The 24,804-nt window shown below is 39.6% G+C and overlaps 1 protein-coding gene across 5 annotated transcripts in view; it reads left to right on the top strand.

Annotated features, from left to right (window-relative positions):
* The window catches only part of dixdc1a (DIX domain containing 1a), a 71,246-nt gene that overhangs the window by 35,309 nt on the left and 11,133 nt on the right, over positions 1–24,804 (top strand). For 2 of the 5 annotated variants that reach the window (XM_062059931.1, XM_062059930.1), the window contains 5 exons: positions 9,012–9,169; positions 9,237–9,382; positions 20,416–20,505; positions 20,732–20,785; positions 20,871–20,921. In XM_062059931.1, coding sequence (XP_061915915.1) covers positions 9,012–9,169; positions 9,237–9,382; positions 20,416–20,505; positions 20,732–20,785; positions 20,871–20,921 — 499 coding nt within the window. Of the gene's footprint in view, positions 1–7,917; positions 9,170–9,236; positions 9,383–20,415; positions 20,506–20,731; positions 20,786–20,870; positions 20,922–24,804 lie in introns of those variants that run through there. The other 3 variants (XM_062059928.1, XM_062059927.1, XM_062059929.1) reach the window with 2 other exon arrangements.

The following is a 24,804-nucleotide window of genomic DNA, read 5'->3' as shown; positions in this document are numbered from 1 at the left end:
CATTTTTTTTCCTGCTTTCCCTATCTGCGCTTAATGACCGAGCTACGTGACTGATTTCTTGTGATGTCACACGGAGCATTTCTGGTCGGGACGGGATTCGTTCCGAGGGGTTCGAATATAGAACCAACTCTTTTTCTTTACTATAGTGGTCTCGATAACGGGTACCGGTTTTTAAAAAGGGATTCGAGTCCGAGGACTCGGTTCTTTTCTTATCGAACAACCGGGAAAACCGGTTTCGAGTATCATCCCTAGCACAAACACTAATTTTAATAAATACTATTAAATAAGTACGGTATATAAAAAATACAGGACAATAACAAAACAGAAATTATGAATAAATGTACAGTAAAAACGCCAGCCGTTAAAAAGCATACTAGGGCATCAAATGGATGTGAAATCGTGGTTAGAGTACTGATGTTAAAACGTTAATATGGTGCTAATCTCATCTAAATCCCAGCGCCTAATCTGAAAGTCCAAATGAGCCAAAACAAAGTTTGTTTATTGAGTGGCTGCAGCCAGCAGGAGAGGGATTGAAGGCATCTTATCTGTCATTTTATCATCAGCTCAGACAAGATTAAGTGGAGGCTGCTGCTCGGATCCCCGCGGGAGAAACACTTGGATTTAATCACTAAATCATCTGATAAAAACACTCACTCCATAGTTTTTGGGGGGTGTACAAGTTAAACTGAATCTGACTATTATGTATTCACATAATGATTACAGGCCTACTGAAAGCCACTACTACCGACCACGCAGTCTGATAGTTTATATATCAATGATGAAATCTTAACATTGCAACACATGCCGACTTATAAAGTGCAATTTTAAATTTCCCGCTAAACTTCCGGTTGAAAACGTCTATGTATGATGACGTATGCGCGTGATGTCACGGGTTGAAGCAGACATTTTGGAATAGCACGGTTGCCAGCTTAAGTCGTCTGTTTTCACCAGAGGTGGGACCAAGTCATTGCTTTGCAAGTCACAAGTAAGTCTCAAGTCTTTGCCCTCAAGTCTCGAGTCAAGTCCCGAGTCAAGACAGGCAAGTCCCGAGTCAAGTCCAAAGTCAAGACTACAAAGTCTCAAGTCAAGTCCCAAGTCCTGCATTTTGAGTTTCGAGTCCTTTCAAGTCCTTTTAACCACAGACTAATATTTTTACACAGATTGTGTATGCTTTTAAAACGCTGTATTTATTTATTAAAACAAGTGCATTTGAAATTGCAGGAAAAAAAATAGTGCTGACATTGCAATTCATAATAGCATTATTAACCAGTCATTTTAATAGTTTAAACAATTTTAAACATTTAACTCATTCCTTTACAGAATAAACACATTTGCAAAAACAAACATTAACATACTATTGGTTGTATTTTATGAAAATAACATTACCACAAAGTTGAGAAGGAGCAAAGATCTTCAATATTTGTATGTGAGAATCACAAATAAATCTTCTGGGGGAGGAAGACGCCCCTACAGGGGTTTGGTTTACAAACTTTCAGCCCCACCTAAAACAAAATTCACCAGCCGCCACTGATTATGATGCATTCTCATTTTAGGCAAAATATAAGACAATACTTTCTTAACAGTGTAATTGTAACCAGGAATAAGTCTTCAAGTAACAATATTCAAATACTAACATTGTTGGGTAAGACAGCATTTGGTTTTATTCTGAATCCAGTGAAACAGATTGGTGGTTTTAGCTGATATAAAGACTTTCAGGTGTTTATATATGTTTAAGTATTTGGCAGACGCTTTTATCCAAAGCGACATACATAAAAAATACATATAAAACAATCACTGTAAACATTATCATTTAAGGGAAGAATGTAATACAAAATATCAATACAAAGTGTCAAGACAGAATAAACTCTGCTGCTGCAGCAACAGAGTTACAGTCTATTGGTCCCTAAAATATATAGATATCTAATGTATTCATACATTGTTTATGTAGGATATACGCATGTATATATAATCTAATCATATTGTTTCTTCAATTTAAAAATAGCTGACCGTTTTTTTCCCCTTCTCTGGGATTATATTCCCAGTTTTGATCTCGGACGTCTGGTCATTTATAGCGTATAAGAATATTATATTACTGTTAAGCAAACTATGAATAATAAAAACGCCAAAACATGTGTCCGTTATCATAGCTACACGTATGTGCAACTTCAAATGTCGAACGAAGTTGGAAGTTGTTGCGTCTCCGTCTGTAATATTCAAACTGCGTGATTTGCATACAGCAATTCGTTTTTTGTTGACCAAGTCGTAGTTTTTATACCCGAACGAAACCAACTTTGGCATAATTGTTTCTCACTGCCGCATTGTTTGACAACTCATGTTCGGTGGTTGTCCTGCAATTGGATTGGATGAGAGCTGTGGGATGAAAACAACGTAAATTTAATTTGATTGGCTGTTGTACTGACAGCACACACGCTGACAAGCAGCACACACGCTTATAGACACAGACGTATAAAATGAAAGATACGGAGCGCTCCCAAATAACTTTTTAAGGTTTGGGTTTTGGGGAAAGTAGCAAGTCATGTCAAGTCAAAAGCCTCAAGTCCAAGTGAAGTCACAAGTCATTGATGTTAAAGTCTAAGTCGAGTTGCAAGTCTCTTTACATTTTGTCAAGTCGAGTCTAAAGTCATCAAATTCATGACTCGAGTCTGACTCGAGTCCAAGTCATGTGACTCGAGTCCACACCTCTGGTTTTCACCACATAATTCCACAGTATTCTGGACATCTGTGTTGGTGAATCTTTTGCAATTTGTTTAATGAACAATGGAGACTGCAAAGAAGAAAGCTGTAGGTGGGATCGGTGTATTAGCGGCGGACTACAGCAACACAACCAGGAGGACTTAGAGATGGATAGCAGACGCGCTACCGTGACTACAGCTTTGGCTTCCAAACATTTGATCGCTTGCCCGTACGTGCGTGCCGCTATGTGCATGTCACGTACGTAACTTTGGGGAAATATATGTTTCTTGCCGACTCTGATGGCGGCCGGGGTGTCGTCGAAAGCTACAACGCCGTCCGCCGCCGCGCCGCTGTCCTCACCTGTCTGGGTTGACTTCCTACGTCTCCGGGCCGCCGACCGCACCGATCATCATGGTGAAGTCCTTCGTCGCGCCGTCAATCGCTGGAACGCAGGTGAGCACGGGTGTTGATGAGCAGATGAGGGCTGGCGTAGGTGGAGCACTAATGTTTTTAGCATAGCTCTGTCGAGGTCCCATAGCTAAGTTAGCTTCAATGGCGTCGTTAGCAACAGCATTGCTAGGCTTCGCCAGGCGGCACAGCATTAACCGTGTGGTTACATGTCCATGGTTTAATAGTATTGTTGATTTTCTGTCTATCCTTCCAGTCAGGGGCTTATTTCTTTTGTTTCTATCTGCAGTTAAGCACGATGCTATCACGTTAGCTCCGTAGCTAAAGTGCTTCGCCGATGTATTGTCGTGGAGATAAAAGTCACTGTGAATGTCCATTTCGCGTTCTCGACTCTCATTTTCAAGAGGCTATAGTATCCGAGGTGGTTTAAAATACAAATCCGTGATCCACAATAGAAAAAGGAGAGAGTGTGGAATCCAATGAGCCAGCTTGTACCTAAGTTACGGTCAGAGCGAAAAAAGATACGTCCTGCACTGCACTCTAGTCCTTCACTCTCACGTTCCTCATCCACAAATCTTTCATCCTCGCTCAAATTAATGGGGTAATTGTCACTTTCTCGGTCCGAATCGCTCTCGCTGCTGGTGTGAACAATGGGGAAATGTGAGGAGCCTTTCAACCTGCGACGTCACGCTACTTCCGGTACAGGCAAGGCTTTTTTTTTATCAGCGACCAAAAGTTGCGAACTTTATCGTCGATGTTCTCTACTAAATCCTTTCAGCAAAAATATGGCAATATCGCGAAATGATCAAGTATGACACATAGAATGGTTCTGCTATCCCCATTTAAATAAAAAAAAATCATTTCAGTAGGCCTTTAATTATGCATATTTTAATGTGTGTTTATTTTTCTGCCCTGAGTTACTACTGGATACAAAGTTTCTAACAGAAATGCAGAAAATATTCTAACTCTGATTAACACGCACAGCATTGGCCTTTATGTTATTCTGTCATTCTTTCCAGAATATGTAAAAACATTGTTTAGTACTAGAGCCACTTAGAATAGACTGCACAGGCACGATACTTAACGTTCGAACTGGAAAACTTAGTTTTTTTGCAAGTATTAGCTCATTTGGAGTTTGATGCCCGCAACATGTTTCAAAAAAGCTGGCACAAATGGGCAAAAAAAGACTGATACAGTTGAGGAATGCTCATCCAACACTTATTTGGAACATCCCACAGGTGAACAGGCAAATTGGGAACAGGTGGGTGCCATGATTGGGTATAAAAGCAGCTTCCATGAAATGCTCAGTCATTCACAAACAAGGATGGGGCGAGGGTCACCACTTTGTCAACAAATGCCTGAGCAAAATAGTACTAGAGCCACTTATGTTATGATTGTGAAACATTAGTTTAAATCTGGGGTCTCCATACTTTGTTCACGTCAAGCCCTAATATTTTGATGCAATGTCTTTAATTGTATTGTTATGATATCCTGTTGGCCAACAAAAAACAAAAATATGGGCTGCCTTAATTTAAAGGACCACCATATTATATAGCTGTTCCTCGGTCAGTTATTTGTACTGTTAGCTTCCTTCTTTATCACAACTATTACTATACAGGCTTTGTTATGGCATCCATCATCTCATTAATAAGCAAAAAGTGATACTATATTATAAAAGTATCAAAAAGGATGTATACCCACCATCAGTGTTGATTAAAATATAGTCCTTAGGTGAGGGGTGTCCAAAGTGCGGCCCGGGGGCCATTTGCAGCCCGCAGCTAATTGTTTACCGGCCCGCCACACATTCTGGAAATACTATTGCAAACATTTTTAAATAATAAAAAAAAAAGTGGAATGAGGTCAAATCTCATGAGAGAAAGTTGCAATGTTGATACAAAGCTGCCATGCAGGCTGTTTTTTTTCTTTTGTCTTTATTTTTCTTTTTTTGCTATTGCTCCCAAAAAAAAAAGTGTTTTTCAAAAATGAATGTTATAATGAATTATTGGCCTATTCAAGGCTCCGATTACTTAAAATATTTCACTTTAAAATGTTTTTGTGGAAAATATTGCATATGTGGTTGCGGTATAAAAACAACGTTTTCTTTGACAAAAGAGCATAAAACAAACAAAATAATAGTTCAAACGTAAAATTGACAGATATTTGAGGTTGATCTCGTAACTTAGGTGTTGAAAGTAAAACAAATAATAATAAAAATGTAACACTTTATGAGTGGGGGACCTTTTAGATCCCAAAGATATTTAGTGGGATTTTATTTATCTTTTCACTGTGACTGATTACTCAGAAATAATAATACATTTAAATCAATGGTGTCCTGCATTATTGATCTTTTGAGGAATCCAATTACTTCACATCAAACATTGCTTTCTGAATGTTTTGGGCTGTGGGGGAAATACTGCATATTTCACTTTTACTATGAAAAACAAAGTTGTCTTTGACAGAAAATGCATAAAACCTTCTTTTTTTGTTTGTTTTTACTTTATATCAACCTGAATTTGATATAGAGATTTACCGTAAGCGTTACATTAAAAATTAAAATAATAATTTGACTTATTTTTAACATGTTAATGACGGAGACTTATGATCCCCGGGAGCCCTAAATGTAAAAACAAAACAAAAAATCCATATATTTTGTTATGGTTTGAAAATGACAAATTTCAAAGCGGCCCCCTCATGCTTTAACTTTTCCGTGTGCGGCCCTCAGTGGAAAAAGTTTGGACACCCCTGTCTTAGGTAATAAAATTAGGGATGGGCACCTAAGTCCGGATCCATAATAGCAACAAAACTACAAACCCCAAAACCAGTGAAGTTGTCACGTTGTGTAAATGGCAAATAAAAACAAAATTCAATGATTTGCAAATCCTTTTCAGCCTATATTCAATTGAATAGATTCTAATAATCTAATAATCAGACAAGAAGCAAGGAAACAGGCCCCCCAAACGGGATGGTGATGACGAAGACTGTGATGAAGAGTGGGATGAAGAAGTAGAAGAAAAAGAAGTAGACAAAGAAGAAGACAAAGAAGAAGACATAGACAAAGAAGAAGAAAAAGACAAAGAAGAAGACAAAGGCAAAGAAGAAGACAAAGAAGATGAAGAGGGAGAAAAAGAACAGGTGAAGGAGGAGGAGAAGACCGGGGGCACAGGTGGTCGTGGCCGTCTTCACTTCCCGCTCCCTCAAAAAAGGGGGGGGGGGGGAGTAGGCTCAGCCGGTCGGAGTCCCGGTCGGAGTCCCGGCTTGCGTCCGGCGATGGAGGACTGTGGAGAGGCGGGGCCGGCAGTCCAACAGCGAGGCAGGGCACACCGGAGCCCGCTCCAAGATGGCGGTGAGGAGGCGTGGACGGCGAGCGAGCAGCGTGGCGGGGCGCGCCGGGTTCGACGGGGCGGTATAGCTCGGTTGGTAGAGTGGCCGTGCCAGCAACTTGAGGGTTGCAGGTTCGATCCCCGCTTCTGCCATCCTAGTCACTGCCGTCGTGTCCTTGGGCAAGACACTTTACCCACCTGCTCCCAGTGCCACCCACACTGGTTTAAAAATGTAACTTAGATATCAGGTTTCATAATGTAAAGCGCTTTGAGTCACTAGAGAAAAGCGCTATATAAATATAATTCACTTCACTTCACCCCACTTCGACGCCGCGAACCTCAGGTGCGGGAATCGCCCGGCTGGGCACAATTGAGTAATCCCCTCTCAGTGTGTAAAAAGGGCGGCAGCCGAGAAGGACGGGAGAGAAGGAGTTGGAGAGCCAACAGCAACACGTGCAGCGCGGAAGAGAGCGAGAGGCAGACGCCGACGACGCGGAAGGCTGAAAAGCGAACGGAGGAGCGAGCAGTGAAAGCGGCAGAGCTGAAAAGCGACCCGACGGGACTGAAGGTTTATTGACAAATAAACAAAGTCAAAACTCTGCTCGAAGTAATGTCTGTGCTTGGTGGTCCTTGGAACCCACACGAGGGCTTGAGACTGTCACACCATGTAATCAGGGAAAGTCCAAATAAAAGAGGAGGCGTACAATCTTTCGTCAGAGCGTGGTGACAGTGTACAAGGGTACAGGCAGGCCTGGCCCTAACCAATCTGGCGCCCTAGGCAAGATTTTAGGTGGCGCCCCCCCACATCGGCAGTGAAGTGTATATACTCACAAGAAACCGAATAGCTTTGTCTTTGACCTTTTTTTTTTTACTTAAAAAAAGCAAATTAACATATTATATGAGAATGTTATGTTATGATTATCTTTAACCGAATCACAGCAGTGCTCAAATTAAAAAACAGCATTCCCTCTCATTGCTTAATTAACATTAATGATGTGCACTTTAACAACCAGGCTTACAACTATACCTAATATATAAAGGGGTGGAAAAGTGACTAATACCTGCAGGGCAAACATTAGCTAACCAGAAGGCAATAACAATGTAAACAAAAAACACCTGCTTAAAAGATCTAATACAAATGTCCCTGAGGAATGTAAGGTGGGAGTACTGTAATTACCTAACGTTACATTATTATTTTCCAGAACAATTTAGCCCCCTCCACAATATTAACCCGACGTTAAAACAGAACTAGCTATTTATTGATTAGCAATTGCCGAATCATGTAACATTAGCTTAATGCTAAAAAGCCAGGTTACTATCACATTCTGTAACAGACAAATTATTTCATGTAGGCTAACGTTACCTACCTGCTACCTCTGTCTTTTTCTCGTTTCTCCTCTTCTTTTCTCTTTTTTCTTCCCCGGGCACCTGACAGTTTTGGCCGTTTTGACATCTTGTGTTGATTTTTTGATGTGGTAAGAGTCATGATACGGGAAGGGAGGGGGCGCACCGTGCGGGGGGATGGGATGGGGGGGAGGGGCTCGTAATGTTGTAAAAAATAATATTTCTATTAAATAGGCTTTACTTTGCATTTTAATTAACGTGGGATTATTTTTTGTATTTAGAAATAATAGTACCAACTTTTTTTTTTTTTTTTCCCTCCAACATTTGTGGCACTGGCGTGGCGCCCCCTGATGGATGGCGCCCTTAGCATTTGCCTATACAGCCTATGCCACGGGCCGGCCCTGGGTACAGGCGTACGTGTTTCTCCTCATTGAGCCATATTTAGTTCTGTCTCTGTTTAATTCCTTGCTCCTTGTCTTGTTTAATAGATGCCATCAGTGTTTGAACCTGACAAATGTGTTGCTGCCATTAAATTCCAAGTTAATGATTGTTTGCCAGAAAAAAATGTAGTTTCTCAGTTCGAACATAAAGTATCTTGTCGTTGCGGTCTATTCAATTGAATATAAGTCGAAAAGGTTTTGCAAATCATTGTATTCAGTTTTTATTTACCATTTACACAACGTGCCAACAAGGGTTTGTACATTACCCTTAAGCCCACAGTTTTATTTGCAATCTCTCACCACTTAGCTCCAGAAGAAGCAGAGTTTTTTCCCTCTTATTCGCCCCCCTCAACACACGCACACTGTAGTTTTCCCACAAAGACAGAGGGAGGGCCACACAGGTCAGAGGCCACAGTAGCTGCTTCTTATTTCTATCAAAACAAAGCAGAGTGAAGACGACAGCATGCTTCATCCTCGGGCTGCCTCCGATGCTCTCCAAGCACACGCGACACAAAGAGCAAGGGAACCAGTCGTTGCAAACCTCAAGGAGTATTATGGCTGATGAGGTACGGGAAGAATTTCCCCGCGCGGCATGCATCCCGCTGATCACGTTTCAGCTCGTGTCAATCATGCTGACAAGCCTGTAAGAGGGAAACCGATCGGACAGGCCCACCCAAATGGGTTTAATCCTTAATTCTGCGGTCCTCCGAGAGCCGTTAAAAACGTATTTTAAACATTTTAGGGCTTTATTTATCGCCGTTCATCTGGCAGGAAGTGCAAACTGTGTGCATGCCATCTGTTTCAGTCTCAGCTCAGCCAGCCCTGCTCACTCCCCCAAAGAGGAGTATGCTGTTACCCGGTCCAGCGACACCCCTGAAGAGGAAACCATCCGTGATCAGCCGGAGGACCGGAGGGCTGCCGGCGTCGACAGACCCGAGCTGACGGACAAGAGACATGTCGCAGGTCGGTCGACTTTCACGTCTACACATGGAAAAAGGACATCCCGCTATTTCTCTCTCTCTTATTTCAGAGGAGGTGTCGCTCTGTGGGTTGTGCCCTTCTCTCGGGCGTGATGGGCAAGTGGAAGGGAAGTCCTGGATGGAGCAGCTGGACGCCCACCAGGAGCAGCTGGAGAAGGAGATGCAGGAGGCCAGACGGATGGTGTTTCGCCTCCAGGTACATTGAAGCGCTTAAATATTATGCCACTTTAATCAATCAATCAATCAATGTTTATTTATATAGCCCTAAATCACAAGTGTCTCAAAGGGCTGCACAAGCCACGACGACATCCTCGGTTCAGAGCCCACGTAAGGGCAAGGAAAAACTCACAACCCAGTGGGACGTCAATGTGAATGACTATGAGAAACCTTGGAGAGGACCGCAGATGTGGGTGACCCCCCTCCCCCTCTAGGGGAGACCGGATGCAATGGACGTTGTGTGGGTCTAGCATAATATTGTGAAAGTCCTGTCCATAGTGGATCTAACATAATAGTGAGAGTCCAGTCCATAGTGGATCTAACATAATAGTGAGAGTCCGGTCCATGGTGGATCTAACATAATAGTGAGAGAGTCCAGTCCATAGTGGATCTAACATAATAGTGAGAGTCCAGTCCATAGTGGATCTAACATAATAGTGAGAGAGTCCAGTCCATAGTGGATCTAACATAATAGTGAGAGTCCAGTCCATAGTGGATCTAACATAATAGTGTGAGAGTCCAGTCCATACTGGATCTAACATAATAGTGAGAGTCCAGTCCATAGTGGATCTAACATAATAGTGAGAGTCCAGTCCATAGTGGATCTAACATAATAGTGAGAGTCCAGTCCATAGTGGATCAAACATAATAGTGAGAGAGTCCAGTCCATAGTGGATCTAACATAATAGTGTGAGAGTCCAGTCCATAGTGGATCTAACATAATAGTGAGAGTCCAGTCCATAGTGGATCTAACATAATAGTGAGAGTCCAGTCCATGGTGGATCTAACATAATAGTGTGAGAGTCCAGTCCATAGTGGATCTAACATAATAGTGAGAGTCCAGTCCATAGTGGATCTAACATAATAGTGAGAGTCCAGTCCATGGTGGATCTAACATAATAGTGAGAGAGTCCAGTCCATAGTGGATCTAACATAATAGAGTGAGAGTCCAGTCCGTAGTGGATCTAACATAATAGTGAGAGTCAAGTCCATAGTGGATCTAACATAATAGTGAGAGTCCAGTCCATAGTGGATCTAACATAATAGTGAGAGTCCAGTCCATAGTGGATCTAACATAATAGTGTGAGAGTCCAGTCCATAGTGGATCTAACATAATAGTGAGAGTCCAGTCCATGGTGGATCTAACATAATAGTGAGAGAGTCCAGTCCATAGTGGATCTAACATAATAGTGTGAGAGTCCAGTCCATAGTGGATCTAACATAATAGTGTGAGAGTCCAGTCCATACTGGATCTAACATAATAGTGAGAGTCCAGTCCATAGTGGATCTAACATAATAGTGTGAGAGTCCAGTCCATAGTGGATCTAACATAATAGTGAGAGTCCAGTCCATAGTCGAGTTAACATAATAGTGAGAGTCCAGTCCATAGTGGATCTAACGTAATATTGTGAGAGTCCAGTCCATAGTGGATCTAACATAATAGTGTGAGAGTTCAGTCCATAGTAGATCTAACATAATAGTGAGAGTCCAGTCCATAGTGGATCTAACATAATAGTGTGAGAGTCCAGTCCATAGTAGATCTAACATAATAGTGAGAGTCCAGTCCATAGTGGATCTAACATAATAATGTGAGAGTCCAGTCCATATTGGATCTAACATAATAGTGTGAGAGTCCAGTCCATAGTAGATCTAACATAATAGTGAGAGTCCAGTCCATAGTGGGGCCAGCAGGAGACCATCCCGAGCGGAGACAGGTCAGCAGCGCAGAGATGTTCCCAACCGATGCACAGGCGAGCGGTCCACCCCGGGTCCCGACTCTGGAGAGCCAGCACTACATCCATGGCCACCGGACCTGTGTCCCCCCCTTCCACAAGAAAGAGGGGGGCAGAGGATAAAATAAAATAAACGGCAGATCAATTGGTCTAAAAGGGGGGTCTATTTAAAGGCTAGAGTATACAAATAAGTTTTAAGATGGGACTTAAATGCTTCTACTTATCAAGTTGTTCACGCTGTAATCGGCAAGTATTCTGCAAAAATGTACTCGGTCTCTTAATCGGAATATAACTCTGAAATCAAATAACTTTTGCATCACACTACTATACTGTATTCTCATACTACCTACTCTGCATCCGTTGTAGCTGGTCACCCAGGTTTGGGTCCCCACGTCTGCATCCCCTTCCCCAATGTTTATTCTTTTTGTCCAGCTTGGCAACACCTCTAAAGCTCCATCAGGTTGGACGGGAAGCGTTGGTTTTCGTCCAGGATGTCTCTGTACATTGCTGCATTCATATTTACCTCTATCCTGACTCCCAGTTTCTTGCACTGAAAAACAACCCCACATCATGATGCTGCCACCACTGTGCTTCACTGTAGGGGTGGTATTGGTTTAGTGATGAGCGTTTGCCTGGTTTCCTCCAAACCATTCTCCTGAATTTCTCCCGATTTCCACCCGGACAACAATATTGGGGGCGTACTTTAAAGGCACTGCCTTTAGCGTCCTCTCTCACCTGAAAAAGAGACTATTATATATGTCTCCTTTATCCATAGGTTTACCTATAACCGATAAAGTAGGCAGGCACGGAGCTATTTCGCAGCGTGTGTTTATCCCAGCCGGCACGTTAATACACTGACACACAACATCCGGATTCCCATCATGCATTGCTTCAAAACTACGGCAAGTAGTAATGTCCGAAAACATAACAGACGAAGCAGAAGAACGAAGAAGAGCAGAGGTGGGTAGAGTAGCCAGAAATTGTACTCAAGTAAGAGTACTGTTACTTTAGAGATGTATTACTCAAGTAAAAGTAAGGAGTAGTCACCCAAATATTTACTTGAGTAAAAGTAAAAAGTATGTTGTGAAAAAACTACTCAAGTACTGAGTAACTGATGAGTAACCTGTTCGTTTAATGATGACGGCAACAAATAATGCACAAAAACATGAAAATAGCAATGAGCAAATTCAGAGCCAGGAATATCTCTTAAGCAACTAAAAACAATAATATATATTAAATAATAATACATTAACATAAAAAAAATTAAGGCAAATTGAGCCACGATAACTTAACAGCACCATAGGCTCAGTAGGCAGAGATTACAAAGGAAAATAACAAGTTAGCCTTTACGCAAACCATAAACTGATAGGTGTGGGCTGCACCTGGGAACACACTGTACACTTCTGATTGGTGTTTCTATGTGTGTGTGTGTGTGTGTGTGTGTGTGTGTGTGTGTGTGTGTGTGTGCGTGTGTGTGTCTTTGTCTGTTTCTATGAGGCTGCAGTGCGTTAATAAATGTCCCCACACGATGTACATTTGACAGTGATTCATAGCAGGGAAGCTAACATCAGCCTACGGTGACAGCCAAAATATCTACTAACGTTACTTACCGCGATGTGCTTCCTCAAATTTGATGTTGAGTTCATGTAAGCTTAAGCTTGTTGCCGCTGAAACTTTATGTGCAGTTAATCACGTGACCGCCTGGCTCTGTTCGTTTGGTGAAACGGAGTCAAACGTCACCAGTGACTGCATTTGATTGGTGAAACGGAGTCAAACGTCACCAGTGACTGCATTTGATTGGTGAAACGCAGGCATGCGATACATCCTACTTTGAAGGTCTGTCTGACAAACCGAAACAAACAAAGCGTGCATTAACAGATCGATAAAAATCAGTAGCAAGTAGCGAGCTGAATGTAGATAAATGGAGCGGAGTAAAAGTAGCATTCCTTCTCTATAAATATACTCAAGTAAAAGTAAAAGTATGTTGAATTAAAACTACTCTTAGAGTACAATTTATCCCAAAAGTTACTCAAGTAGATGTAACGGAGTAAATGTAGCGTGTTACTACCCACCTCTGAAGAAGAGACATGGCGACGACGAGTAAGAAGAAGAAGTACACTTGCAAGTTCCAAAATGATTGAAAAAAAATAATTTCAGTTCATCCAGGACAGCTCGAAGGGGAAGGTGTATGCTGCCTGCACATTTTGTAGATCAGACTTCTCCATTGAACACGGTGGCCGAACGGATATACTCTTTCATGAACGGATTATTTATATATATATAGCAGGGGTCACCAACCTTTTTGAAAGCAAGAGCTACTTCTTGGGTAGTGATTAATGCGAAGGGCTACCAGTTTGATAAACACTTAAATAAATTGCCAGAAATAGCCAATTTGCTCAATTTACCTTTAACTCTATGTTTATTATTAATTAATGATCTTTACACTTAATTAAACGGTTTAAAAGAGGAGAAAACACGAAAAAAATGACAATTCAATTTTGAAACATAGTTTATGTTCAATTTCGACTCTTTAAAATTCAAAATTCACCGAAAAAAAGAAGAGAAAAACTATCTAATTCGAATCTTTTTGAAAAAATAAAAAAAATAATTTATGGAACATCATTAGTAATTTTTCCTGATTAAGATTAATTTTAGAATTTTGATGACATGTTTTAAATAGGTTAAAATCCAATCTGCACTTTGTTAGAATATATAACAAATTGGACCAAGCTATATTTCTAACAAAGACAAATCATTATTTCTTCTAGATTTTCCAGAACAAAAATTTTAAAAGAAATTCAAAAGACTTTGAAATAAGATTTAAATTTGATTCTACAGATTTTCTAGAGTTGCCAGAATATTTTTTTTGAATTTTAATCATAATAAGTTTGAAGAAATATTCCACAAATATTCTTCGTCGAAAAAACAGAAGCTAAAATGAAGAATTAAATTTAAATGTATTTATTATTCTTTACAATAAAAAAAATTAAAAAATTTACTTGAACATTGATTTAAATTGTCAGGAAAGAAGGGGAAGGAATTTAAAAGGTAAAAAGGTATATGTGTTTAAAAATCCTAAAATCATTTTTAAGGTTGTATTTTATCTCTAAAATTGTCTTTCTGAAAGTTATAAGAAGCAAAGTAAAAAAATTAATGAATTTATTTAAACAAGTGAAGACCAAGTCTTTAAAATATTTTCTTGGATTTTCAAATTCTATTTGAGTTTTGTCTCTCTTAGAATTAAAAATGTCGGGCAAAGCGAGACCAGCTTGCTAGTAAATAAAAAAAATAAAAAAAATAGATGCAGCTCACTGGTAAGTGCTGCTATTTGAGCTATTTTTAGAACAGGCCAGCGGGCTACTCATCTGGTCCTTACGGGCTACCTGGTGCCCGCGGGCACCGCGTTGGTGACCCCTGGTATATAGTAAGTATGCCGGCATTCACGCCAAAGAGTTCAAGCTTTGTCTTATCAGACCAGAGAGTTTTGTTTCTCAGGTGCATCTTGGCAAACATTTTATTAATGGCTTCCGTCTGGCCACTCTACCATACAAGGCCTGATTGGTGGTGTGCTGCAGGGATGGCTGTCCTTCTGGGAGGCTGTCCTCTCTCCACAGAGCTCTGACAGAGTGACCATCAAGTTCTTGGTCACCTCCCTGACTAGACCAAGATGAATGCAGCAATGTACAGAGACATCCTGGATGAACGCCAACGCTTCCCATCCAACCTGACGGAACTTTAGAGGTGCTGCAAAGAGGAATGGGCGACACCACTAGATTAATGTGCCAAGCTTGTGGCATCTGATTCAAAAAGACTTGAGGCTGTGATTGCTGACAATGGTGCATCGACAAAGTACTGAGCAAAGGCTGTGAATACTTATGTGCGTGTGATTTTTTTAGTTCTTTATTTTTTTAATACATGTGCAAATATCCATCCATCCATTTTTTACCGCTTATTTCCTTTGGGGTCGCGGCTGTATATATATATATATAAAAAAAATCACATTATAGGGTATTGTCTAGAGCAGGGGTCAACAACGCGGTGCCCGCGGGCACCAGGTAGCCCGTAAGGACCAGATGAGTAGCCCGCTGGCCTGTTCTAAAAATAGCTCAAATAGCAGCACTTACCAGTGAGCTGCCTCTATTTTTTTAATGTTATTTATTTACTAGCAAGCTGGTCTCGCTTTGCCCGACATTTTTAATTCTGAGAGAGACAAAACTCAAATAGAATTTGAAAATCCAAGAAAATATTTTAAAGACTTGGTCTTCACTTGTTTAAATAAATTCATTAATTTTTTTACTTTGCTTCTTATAACTTTAAGAAAGACAATTTTAGAGATAAAATACAACCTTAAAAATGGTTTTAGGATTTTTAAACTTTAAACAAGTACAGAAACGGTGCAAAAACAGTACAAAACAGCACCAGGGGGTTGTAAACTCAATAAAGCAACTAAAATAGAAGACTTTTTTTTTATAAACCTTTATTTATAATATGCAACATTTACATACAAGCAAAGAAATAATAATAATCAAAACAAGTACAGAAACAGTGCAAAAACGGTACAAAACAGCACCAGGGGGTTGTAAACTCAAAGTAACTAAAATAGAAGACTTTTTCAAACTTTTTTTTATTTTTTATAAACCTTTATTTATAATATGCAACATTTAGATACAAGCAAAGAAATAATAATAATCAAAACAAGTACAGAAACAGTGCAAAAACAGTACAAAACAGCACCAGGGGGTTGTAAACTCAATAAAGCAACTAAAAGAGAATACTTTTTCAAACTTTTTTTTTTTTATAAACCTTTATAATATGCAACATTTACATACCAACAAACAGCACCAGGGGGTTGTAAACTCAAAGTAACAAATAGAATACTTTTTCCAACTTTTTTTATTTTTATAAACCTTTATATTATGCAACATTTACATACAAGCAAATAAATAATAATAATCAAAACAAGTACAGAAACGGTGCAAAAACTGTACAAAACAGCACCAGGGGGTTGTAAACTCAATAAAGTATAAAATAGAAGACTTTTTCAAACTTTTTTTTTATAAACTTTTATTTATAATATGCAACATTTACATACAAGCAAAGAAATAATAATCAAAACAAGTAGAGAAACAGTGCAAAAACGGTACAAAACAGCACCAGGGGGTTGTAAACTCAAAGTAACTAAAATAGAAGACTTTTTCCAACTTTTTATTTTTATAAACCTTTATTTATAATATGCAACATTTACATACAAGCAAAGAAATACTAATAATCAAAACAAATACAGAAACCGTGCAAAACCAGTACAAAACAGCACCAGGGGGTTGTAAACTCAATAAAGTAACTAAAATAGAAGACTTTTTCCAACTTTTTTTACATTTTTATAAACCTTTATTTATAACATGCAACATTTACATACAAGCAAAGAAATAATAATAATCAAAACAAGTAGAGAAACAGTACAAAACAGCACCAGGGGGTTGTACACTCAATAAAGTAACTAAAATAGAAGACTTTTTCCAACTTTTTTTTTATAAACCTTTATTTATAATATGCAACATTTACATACAAGCAAATAAATAATAATAATCAAAACAAGTACAGAACGGTGCAAAAACAGTACAAAACAGCACCAGGGGGTTGTAAACTCAATAAAGTAACTAAAATAGAAGACTTTTTCCAACTTTTTTTTTTATAAACCTTTATTTATAATATGCAACATTTAGATACATGCAAGCAAAGAAATAATAATAATCAAAACAAGTACAGAAACGGTGCAAAAACTGTACAAAACAGCACCAGGGGGTTGTAAACTCAATAAAGTAACTAAAATAGAAGACTTTTTTTCCAACTTTTTTTTTTTTATAAACCTTTATTAATAATATGCAACATTTACAAGCAAAGAAATAATAATAATCAAAACAAGTACAGAAACAGTGCAAAAACAGTACAAAACAGCACCAGGGGGTTGTAAACTCAATAAAGTAACTAAAATAGAAGACTTTTTTCCAACTTTTTTTTTTTTATAAACCTTTATTAATAATATGCAACATTTACAAGCAAAGAAATAATAATAATCAACACAAGTACAGAAACAGTGCAAAAACAGTACAAAACAGCACCAGGGGGTTGTAAACTCAATAAAGTAACTAAAATAGAATGCAAAATATATATACGTAACAAAGTGTAAAGCCATAGGCTCACACAAGTTCCGTAAATTATCCAAATTTGGAGCACAGCATCATAGTTTTCACAGCTTTTTGGTTGTTAGAGGTAGAAGGCGTTTTAAAGTAAAGTTCCAATTATTTTTTTAAAGGCACAAAAAACAGGTCGGGTATTGAGAAATTTACATTTATGAATATAAAACTTAGCCAGTAGTATAATGAGGTTGCAAAGGTAACATTCCTTTTCAATTGTTTTCTCATATTGTGTCAATCCAATTAGCACATCTTTAAAACAAAGCACAAATTTGTCATGAATATTGTCCAGGATGAAACGACAGAGTGGCGAGTACTTGCTCGGACTCGAGTGGAAAACAGGCAATTTCGAAGCGGACATGCTCTTAGTAATATTGCAACCCGTCAATGTTTCACGACAAAAACCCAACCATGCCAAATAGAAAACACTTAAAATGTTGTGTTCAAGGATGCACACATAATACACTCTATGAATTTGTAAATCAAGCCTTTTGCGCCTTTTAACTTGTTTTTAATATCAGTGGTAATGCTGTATCAATTAACACACGGGTCGGCAACCCAACATGTTGAAAGAACCGTATTGGACCAAAAATACAAAAAACAAATCTGTCTGGAGCCGCAAAAAGTTAAAAGCCTTATGTAAGTGTTATAATGAAGGCAACACATTAAGTGTCTTAGAGGGTTAGATAACTCCTGGAAATTACTGTCTTAAAATTGCCAACGGTATAGAACAATCTTTGCAAGCTGGGTAACGTTTGCTGTGGTCTGGAACAACATGGTAACGTTTGCTGTGGTTTGGAACAACATGGCACACAGTCAGAAATGCAGCCAATATTACATACAGATAATGTGTCATGAGACATGCAAATATAAATTGAATACACAGAGGACATAAGTAAAGGAAATTCAATGAACTCCAATATACCTACAAATGAGGCATAATGATGCAATATGTACACACAGCTAGCCTAAAGCATGGAATAGAACAGACAAGCCATTGTAATGTCTGCTCGTGGAAAAACAAAATCCTAATCTACGATTTGACTCTCTCGAATAGCCTTGATGCAACAACAGGAGCAGGCTGTTCTGAAAACATCCCCCTGAGGACTCCTCAATGATGGACGCTTTTGACCTCCCTCCCTCCTCAACGACACATGGAGTGGAACTTTTGCTTGCATGCAGAACGGCCCCAGGCCTATGGACTCTACATCAACACACCCAAGACAATGGGCATATACACACACACACCTCCACCCCCACCCCACGCCCTTGATTCCCCTTCGGGGTGATGGACGGCTAACAGCGCTTTATAGCAGCAGTCGACCTCCAGGGTCCCAACTCCCCCATCCCCTGTTGCGAGTTGTCGTGATTATATGTAACATGTTTGTGTGCATGGCATGAAGGTTTTTTCCCATTCCGGACTAGGCCCCCTTAGGAGCCCAGTCTAGATTGTCTTTTTTACTCATCTTTTTCCCCAGCGTTCCTGTTCTGAAACCCTGTACACTGTTTCAACTCCCCCATCCCCTGTTGCGAGTTGTCGTGATTATATGTAACATGTTTGTGTGCATGGCATGAAGGTTTTTTCCCATTCCGGACTAGGCCCCCTTAGGAGCCCAGTCTAGATTGTCTTTTTTACTCATCTTTTTCCCCAGCGTTCCTGTTCTGAAACCCTGTACACTGTTTGTCTAATCTTGAACGTGTCTGCAGTTTCCCACACATTCATTTATTTGTGGCGGCCCGCCACGAAAGAATTAAGGCCGCCATAATTGTTTTGTTTTTTTATTTATTTATTTTTTTAATTTTGTCCTGTCCAGCTTTTCAGGCAAATCATATAGTTGATGTAGATGCCCATATCGGCTGTTCAGATTTACTTTACAAAAGAGAAGTGTAGGATCAAGATTTTTGGAGCTCTTTGTTCAGTGGATCAGATGTTTGATGAAGCTTTGTGTCTATCTACCACCACTACTGTTTTCTGTTTATTTGTTACTGACCGTGGCAGGACACCTCTGCCTCTGTTTCACTTTATGTTGCTGGTAAATAATATGGTTGTAATAGTAGGCTAAAGTTAAATTATTTAGTATGCACTAATTAAAGGGGCAGAGCTTTAAGAGACATTTTAGCTTTTATATTTTTATAAGATATATTTTTTGTAAGAACCACAATTAAATATATTTCAGTGAATAACTTATTGTTCAAATCTGTATATAAATATGTACATAGTGTTGTAATTATATTGTAAAATGGATGGATGGATGGATGGATGGACGTTTAAAACAAAACTGTTATTATTAATTAGTAAGTACACATTTTTTTGAGCCTTTTTAGAGAAAATCATATCATTGTAGTAAATTATGCAAATTACTCTGTCATGGTGACCACGCCCATAGCCACGCCCCCACCGCCACAGGTATCTTGGCAGTTTATGGGAAACACTGGTCTGTGCTGAAAACGTAGGTTCGTTAAACTTGTGCAATGACAATAAAGTCCTATCCTATCCTATCCTAAATAGCATGTTAGCATGGATTATTAGCACTCCACGCAAGTCGATAACATCAACAAAGCTCACCTTTTGTGCATTCGCGCACAGCATAAAACGTTTGGTGGACAAAATGAGTCAAAGGAGTGGCATAAAACACGTCTTTCTGTGGCAGCGACGGAGAAAGTTGTACATGTAAACCAACTGTGGTGAGTTCAAGGACCGCCAAAATTAGTAGGACAAAACGGCGCTGTGAAGCATAAACACAAACATATTAAACAGTGCGCTTTCTAACAAGTAGGAATGTTTGTTATTTTTGTCCTCCTACAGAAACATTATTAAAACAACAAATATATTTTTCCACCATCTCTTTCCATTTTTGAAAAAGCTCCAGGGAACCACTAGGGCTAAATCGGGTTGCTGACCCCCGAATTAACACATTATTTACAGCACTAACTGTTATTTAAGAGGTCATACTTAACACGAATGACATGAACAATAAACAAACACTAAAGTCCAGCACTTGCCTTCACTAGGATGTCACAAAGATGACAAGAGAGCATGTTGGTGTTGCACATGTAGTTACTTTTGCATGTTTGTCCACATGCAGGCGTTGCTCCTCAATGGCTCCCTCCCAGAGGAGGACCAAGATGGATCAGTGAGCTTCGGTGACCACCGGGCTAACGCCGAGCAGCAGCTGGTACGGTGCCCTCTTTCTGTGTCTCTGCTAACCTGCGAAAACACACAACAACACCCTCGGTGTTGTGTGCGAACTCTCGGTCCTTCCGTTGTGTTCATGTTTGTCGCCATGGCTCCGGTCTGGAGAGCGTAAATTAATCAGAGTGATCTGTGAGCCCTTGTCAGTGTCTTCCTATTTTCCCCCGCTCTCTCTAATTATGATGCTCTTTTTTTGTTTTCCTCTCAAGGTTGTAGTCCGCAGCCGCCTTGACCAAAGCACAGAGGAAGCCCTTGATCTCAAGGTGCGTTGAGTTAGCTCATTTCAACAAGGTTTTTCATTTGGCAATAAAACTGAAATGAAATGCTTCTCATTTGTGCAACTCTTAGCGGGAGCTTCTGAGACACAAACAAGAAGCACGCCAAATTCAGGCCATAAAGGTAAGTGGACTCACATCAGTTATTTGGATTCTAGCATAGGGATCGGTCTATTCTACTAAACTCGACGTTGTCTCTTTATTTACAAGAACTGTCATTTCCTGCACAAAATCGTGACCAAGATTTAGAGATACTTTTAAATGTTTCGAACTAGAGCTGCAGCTATCGAATATTTTAGTTATCGAGTATTCTATCGACTATCCCGATCGATTAATCGCGTAATCGAATAAATCATATTTTTTCTTAATATATATGTGTGCACAGCTCCACTAATGGACATTGGAGTCTTACTTTCCAAAGGCAAAATTAAAGTATTGCTAGAAACATCATTTTATATGGGACTTTAGTGTATTATATGTATAGTACATGTTCCAAAAAGAAAAAAAGCATAAAACACAGTATATTTAAATATACTAAATGTAAAAAAAGGGAATAAATATTCAAAAGAATGTAGTTTGGTTACGCCATCATGAGCGCAACACAAGGTTGTAAAAGTTTCAACTACAATTCTAAATAAGATGTCAAAAGCAAACTGAAATCAAATACACACAGCTTAAAGATTGATCAATACCTATTAATGATGATTTATCAAAATAAAAAAGAAATATACCTGAACAGAACGCTCATGATGGTTACGCCAAAAAGTAACGCTATGTATTGCGTTTTTCCAAGTTTTTGGGGCATTTTTATGCTATTTCCAAGCATCTCCTTTTTATTATTGTTGATTTTAAATGGTCAAACTATTGCATATTATATATGCATGCCCTAGTAAACAAAAAAAAAGTCATATTTATTTTGATTGTTACATTTTGAAGTACATTTGTGCAGGTGGGTGCGAATGTACCCATTACCAGAGCTGTACACATATATATATATATTTTTTGTCCTGTTCAGCTTGTCATGTTCAAACACTGATGACATCTATTAAACAAGACAAGAAGCGAGGACTTAAACGGAGACAGAATTAAATTTGGCTCAATTGAGGAGAAACGCGTACACCTGTACCCTTGCACAGTGTCACCACGCTCTGACGAAAGATTGTACGCCTCCTCTTTTATTTGGACTATCCCTGATTACATGGCAACAGCTGTTTCTAAGGGAGGGGGGTCGTAAACAACCATCGTCTTTGTCACAAAACAGTTCACAGAAAAGGTCCCTGAAGGGGAGTCAGGTCCTGCTTCCTCTCCGCTTTGTAGCTCTCGGGTCAAGACAAAATCTTTCTGTGAATTACAATACATCAAAGAAACAGAACACCGTCATGTTGCTTCCCATCCTACACAGTGGAGTTTTACAAGCCTTTTGCTTGGTAGGACCTTTGTCCGGGCCGGACCAATATTTTTGCTTAATTAAGGTTTAATTATACATGTTAAGATGTGCTCTCAATTATTGCGTTTGGCCTAATTGTCTTTAATTTCTTAAACGCCTGTTTTCATTTTCGAAGGCTGACACGCACAGCTGAAATGCGTCCGTGGGTGATTGTGCCAATTTAATGCATAAACAATGCAATGCATAAACAAGACAAACCACTTAATAATGACGACGACAGTTTAACATTTTAAGAATGCAATAGAGTTCGATGCATTCTTTGCATGCAAAATATTAATCAATGTTCATTTTGCCATCATAACATGTTTGAGATGAAAACATATGTATATAAAATTAGTTCAAAATTAATATTCCCTGAGAAAGTTAAAACACAACTGTATTCTTAGTATCAAAAATAAAAGTTAGAACAGTTTTCATTATATCAAACATAAAAAGTGGATTAGGTAGTGCCTTTAATACTGCATTTGAAATGTGCAACCAGTGGTGAGTCACCACCAAGCAAAAACCGCGCGTGCTCAGAAAAGTAGCGTCAGATTTACCGCCCGTCCGAGCACCCACTGGCAGAAATGTAGATCGGCGCCTATGTTAGAGACTATAGTGGGTGCAAGTGCAAGCTATCCAAGTAGCATGTGGTTGCATGACTTGAATAACTTTGCACGACTACTTTCGCGTGGTTACTAATGAAAGGCTAATTGAACGCGACAGCTCGGATAGCGTTTAGTTTTCAACACCTTTTGGGGGCATTTGATGACATCGCGGGAGTGAGAGAACACATTCTGGTTATCAGAATGAATAACATTTATTTTACTAACACAACTCTTGCGTTTACATTTAAAGGCCTACTGAAAGCCACTACTACCGACCACGCAGTCTGATAGTTTATATATCAATGATGAAATCTTAACATTGCAACACATGCCAATACGGCCGGGTTAACTTATAAAGTGCAATTTTAAATTTCCCGTGAAACTTCCGGTTGAAAACGTCTATGTATGATGACGTATGCGCGTGACGTCAATCGTTGAACCGGAAGTATTTGGACACCATTGTATCCAATACAAAAAGCTCTGTTTTCATCGCAAAATTCCACAGTATTCTGGACATCTGTGTTGGTGAATCTTTTGCAATTTGTTTAATGAACAATGAAGACTGCAAAGAAGAAAGCTGTAGGTGGGATCGGTGTATTAGCAGCTGGCTGCAGCAACACAACCAGGAGGACTTTGACTTGGATAGCAGACGCGCAATCCGACGCTAGCCGCCGACCGCATCGATGATCGGGTGAAGTCCTTCGTCGCTCCGTCGATCGCTGGAACGCAGGTGAGCACGGGTGTTGATGAGCAGATGAGGGCTGGCTGGCGTAGGTGGATAGCTAATGTTTTTAGCATAGCTCTGTGAGGTCCCGTAGCTAAGTTAGCTCCAATGGCGTCGTTAGCAACAGCATTGTTAAGCTTCGCCAGCCTGGAAAGCATTAACCGTGTAGTTACATGTCCATGGTTTAATAGTTTTTTTTTTTGATTGAGACTTTTATTAGTAGGTTGCACAGTGAAGTACATATTCCGTACAATTGACCACTAAATGGTAACACCCGAATAAGTTTTTCAACTTGTTTAAGTTGCATGTCCACTTAAATTGATTCATGATACAGATATATACTATCATATATACTATCATCATAATACAGTCATCACACAAGATAATCACATTGAATTATTTACATTATTTACAATCAGGGGTGTGGGGGGGGGGGTGGGGGGGTATGGACATCAAGTAGTGGACATAGAGAGAGAGAGAGAGAGAGAGAGAGAGAGAGAGAGAGATCAGAAGGCATAAGAAAAAGTATCTGCATTTCATTGTTTACATTTGATTATTAGCAATCCGGGGAGGGTGTTAGTTTAGGGTTGTAGCTGCCTGGAGGTGAACTTTTATTGCGGTTTTGAAGGAGGATAGAGATGCCCTTTCTTTTACACCTGTTGGGAGCGCATTCCACATTGATGTGGCATAGAAAGAGAATGAGTTAAGACCTTTGTTAGTTCGGAATCTGGGTTTAACGTGGTTAGTGGAGCACCCCCTGGTGTTGTGGTTATGGGGGTCATTTACGTTAAGGAAGTAGTTTGACATGTACTTCGGTATCAGGGAGGTGTAGCGGATTTTATAGACTAGGCTCAGTGCAAGTTGTTTAACTCTGTCCTCCACCTTGAGCCAGCCCACTTTAGAGAAGTGGGTAGGAGTGAGGTGGGATCTGGGGTGGAGGTCTAGAAGTTGATGTTCTGTCTATCCTTCCAGTCAGGGGTTTATTTCTTTTGTTTCTATCTGCAGTTAAGCCCGATGCTATCACGTTAGCTCCGTAGCTAAAGTGCTTCGCCGATGTATTGTCGTGGACATAAAAGTCACTGTGAATGTCCGTTTCGCGTTCTCGACTCTCATTTTCAAGAGGATATAGTATCCGAGGTGGTTTAAAATACAAATCCGTGATCCACAATAGAAAAAGGAGAGAGTGTGGAATCCAATGAGCCAGCTTGTACCTAAGTTACGGTCAGAGCGAGAAAATATGCGTCCTGCA

This window comes from Entelurus aequoreus, linkage group LG10 (assembly GCF_033978785.1).
Source record: "Entelurus aequoreus isolate RoL-2023_Sb linkage group LG10, RoL_Eaeq_v1.1, whole genome shotgun sequence".
Taxonomy (NCBI): Eukaryota; Metazoa; Chordata; class Actinopteri; order Syngnathiformes; family Syngnathidae; genus Entelurus; species Entelurus aequoreus.
The sequence above is the reverse complement of the archived record's forward strand: the minus strand, read 5'-3'. Positions and strand labels throughout refer to the sequence as shown.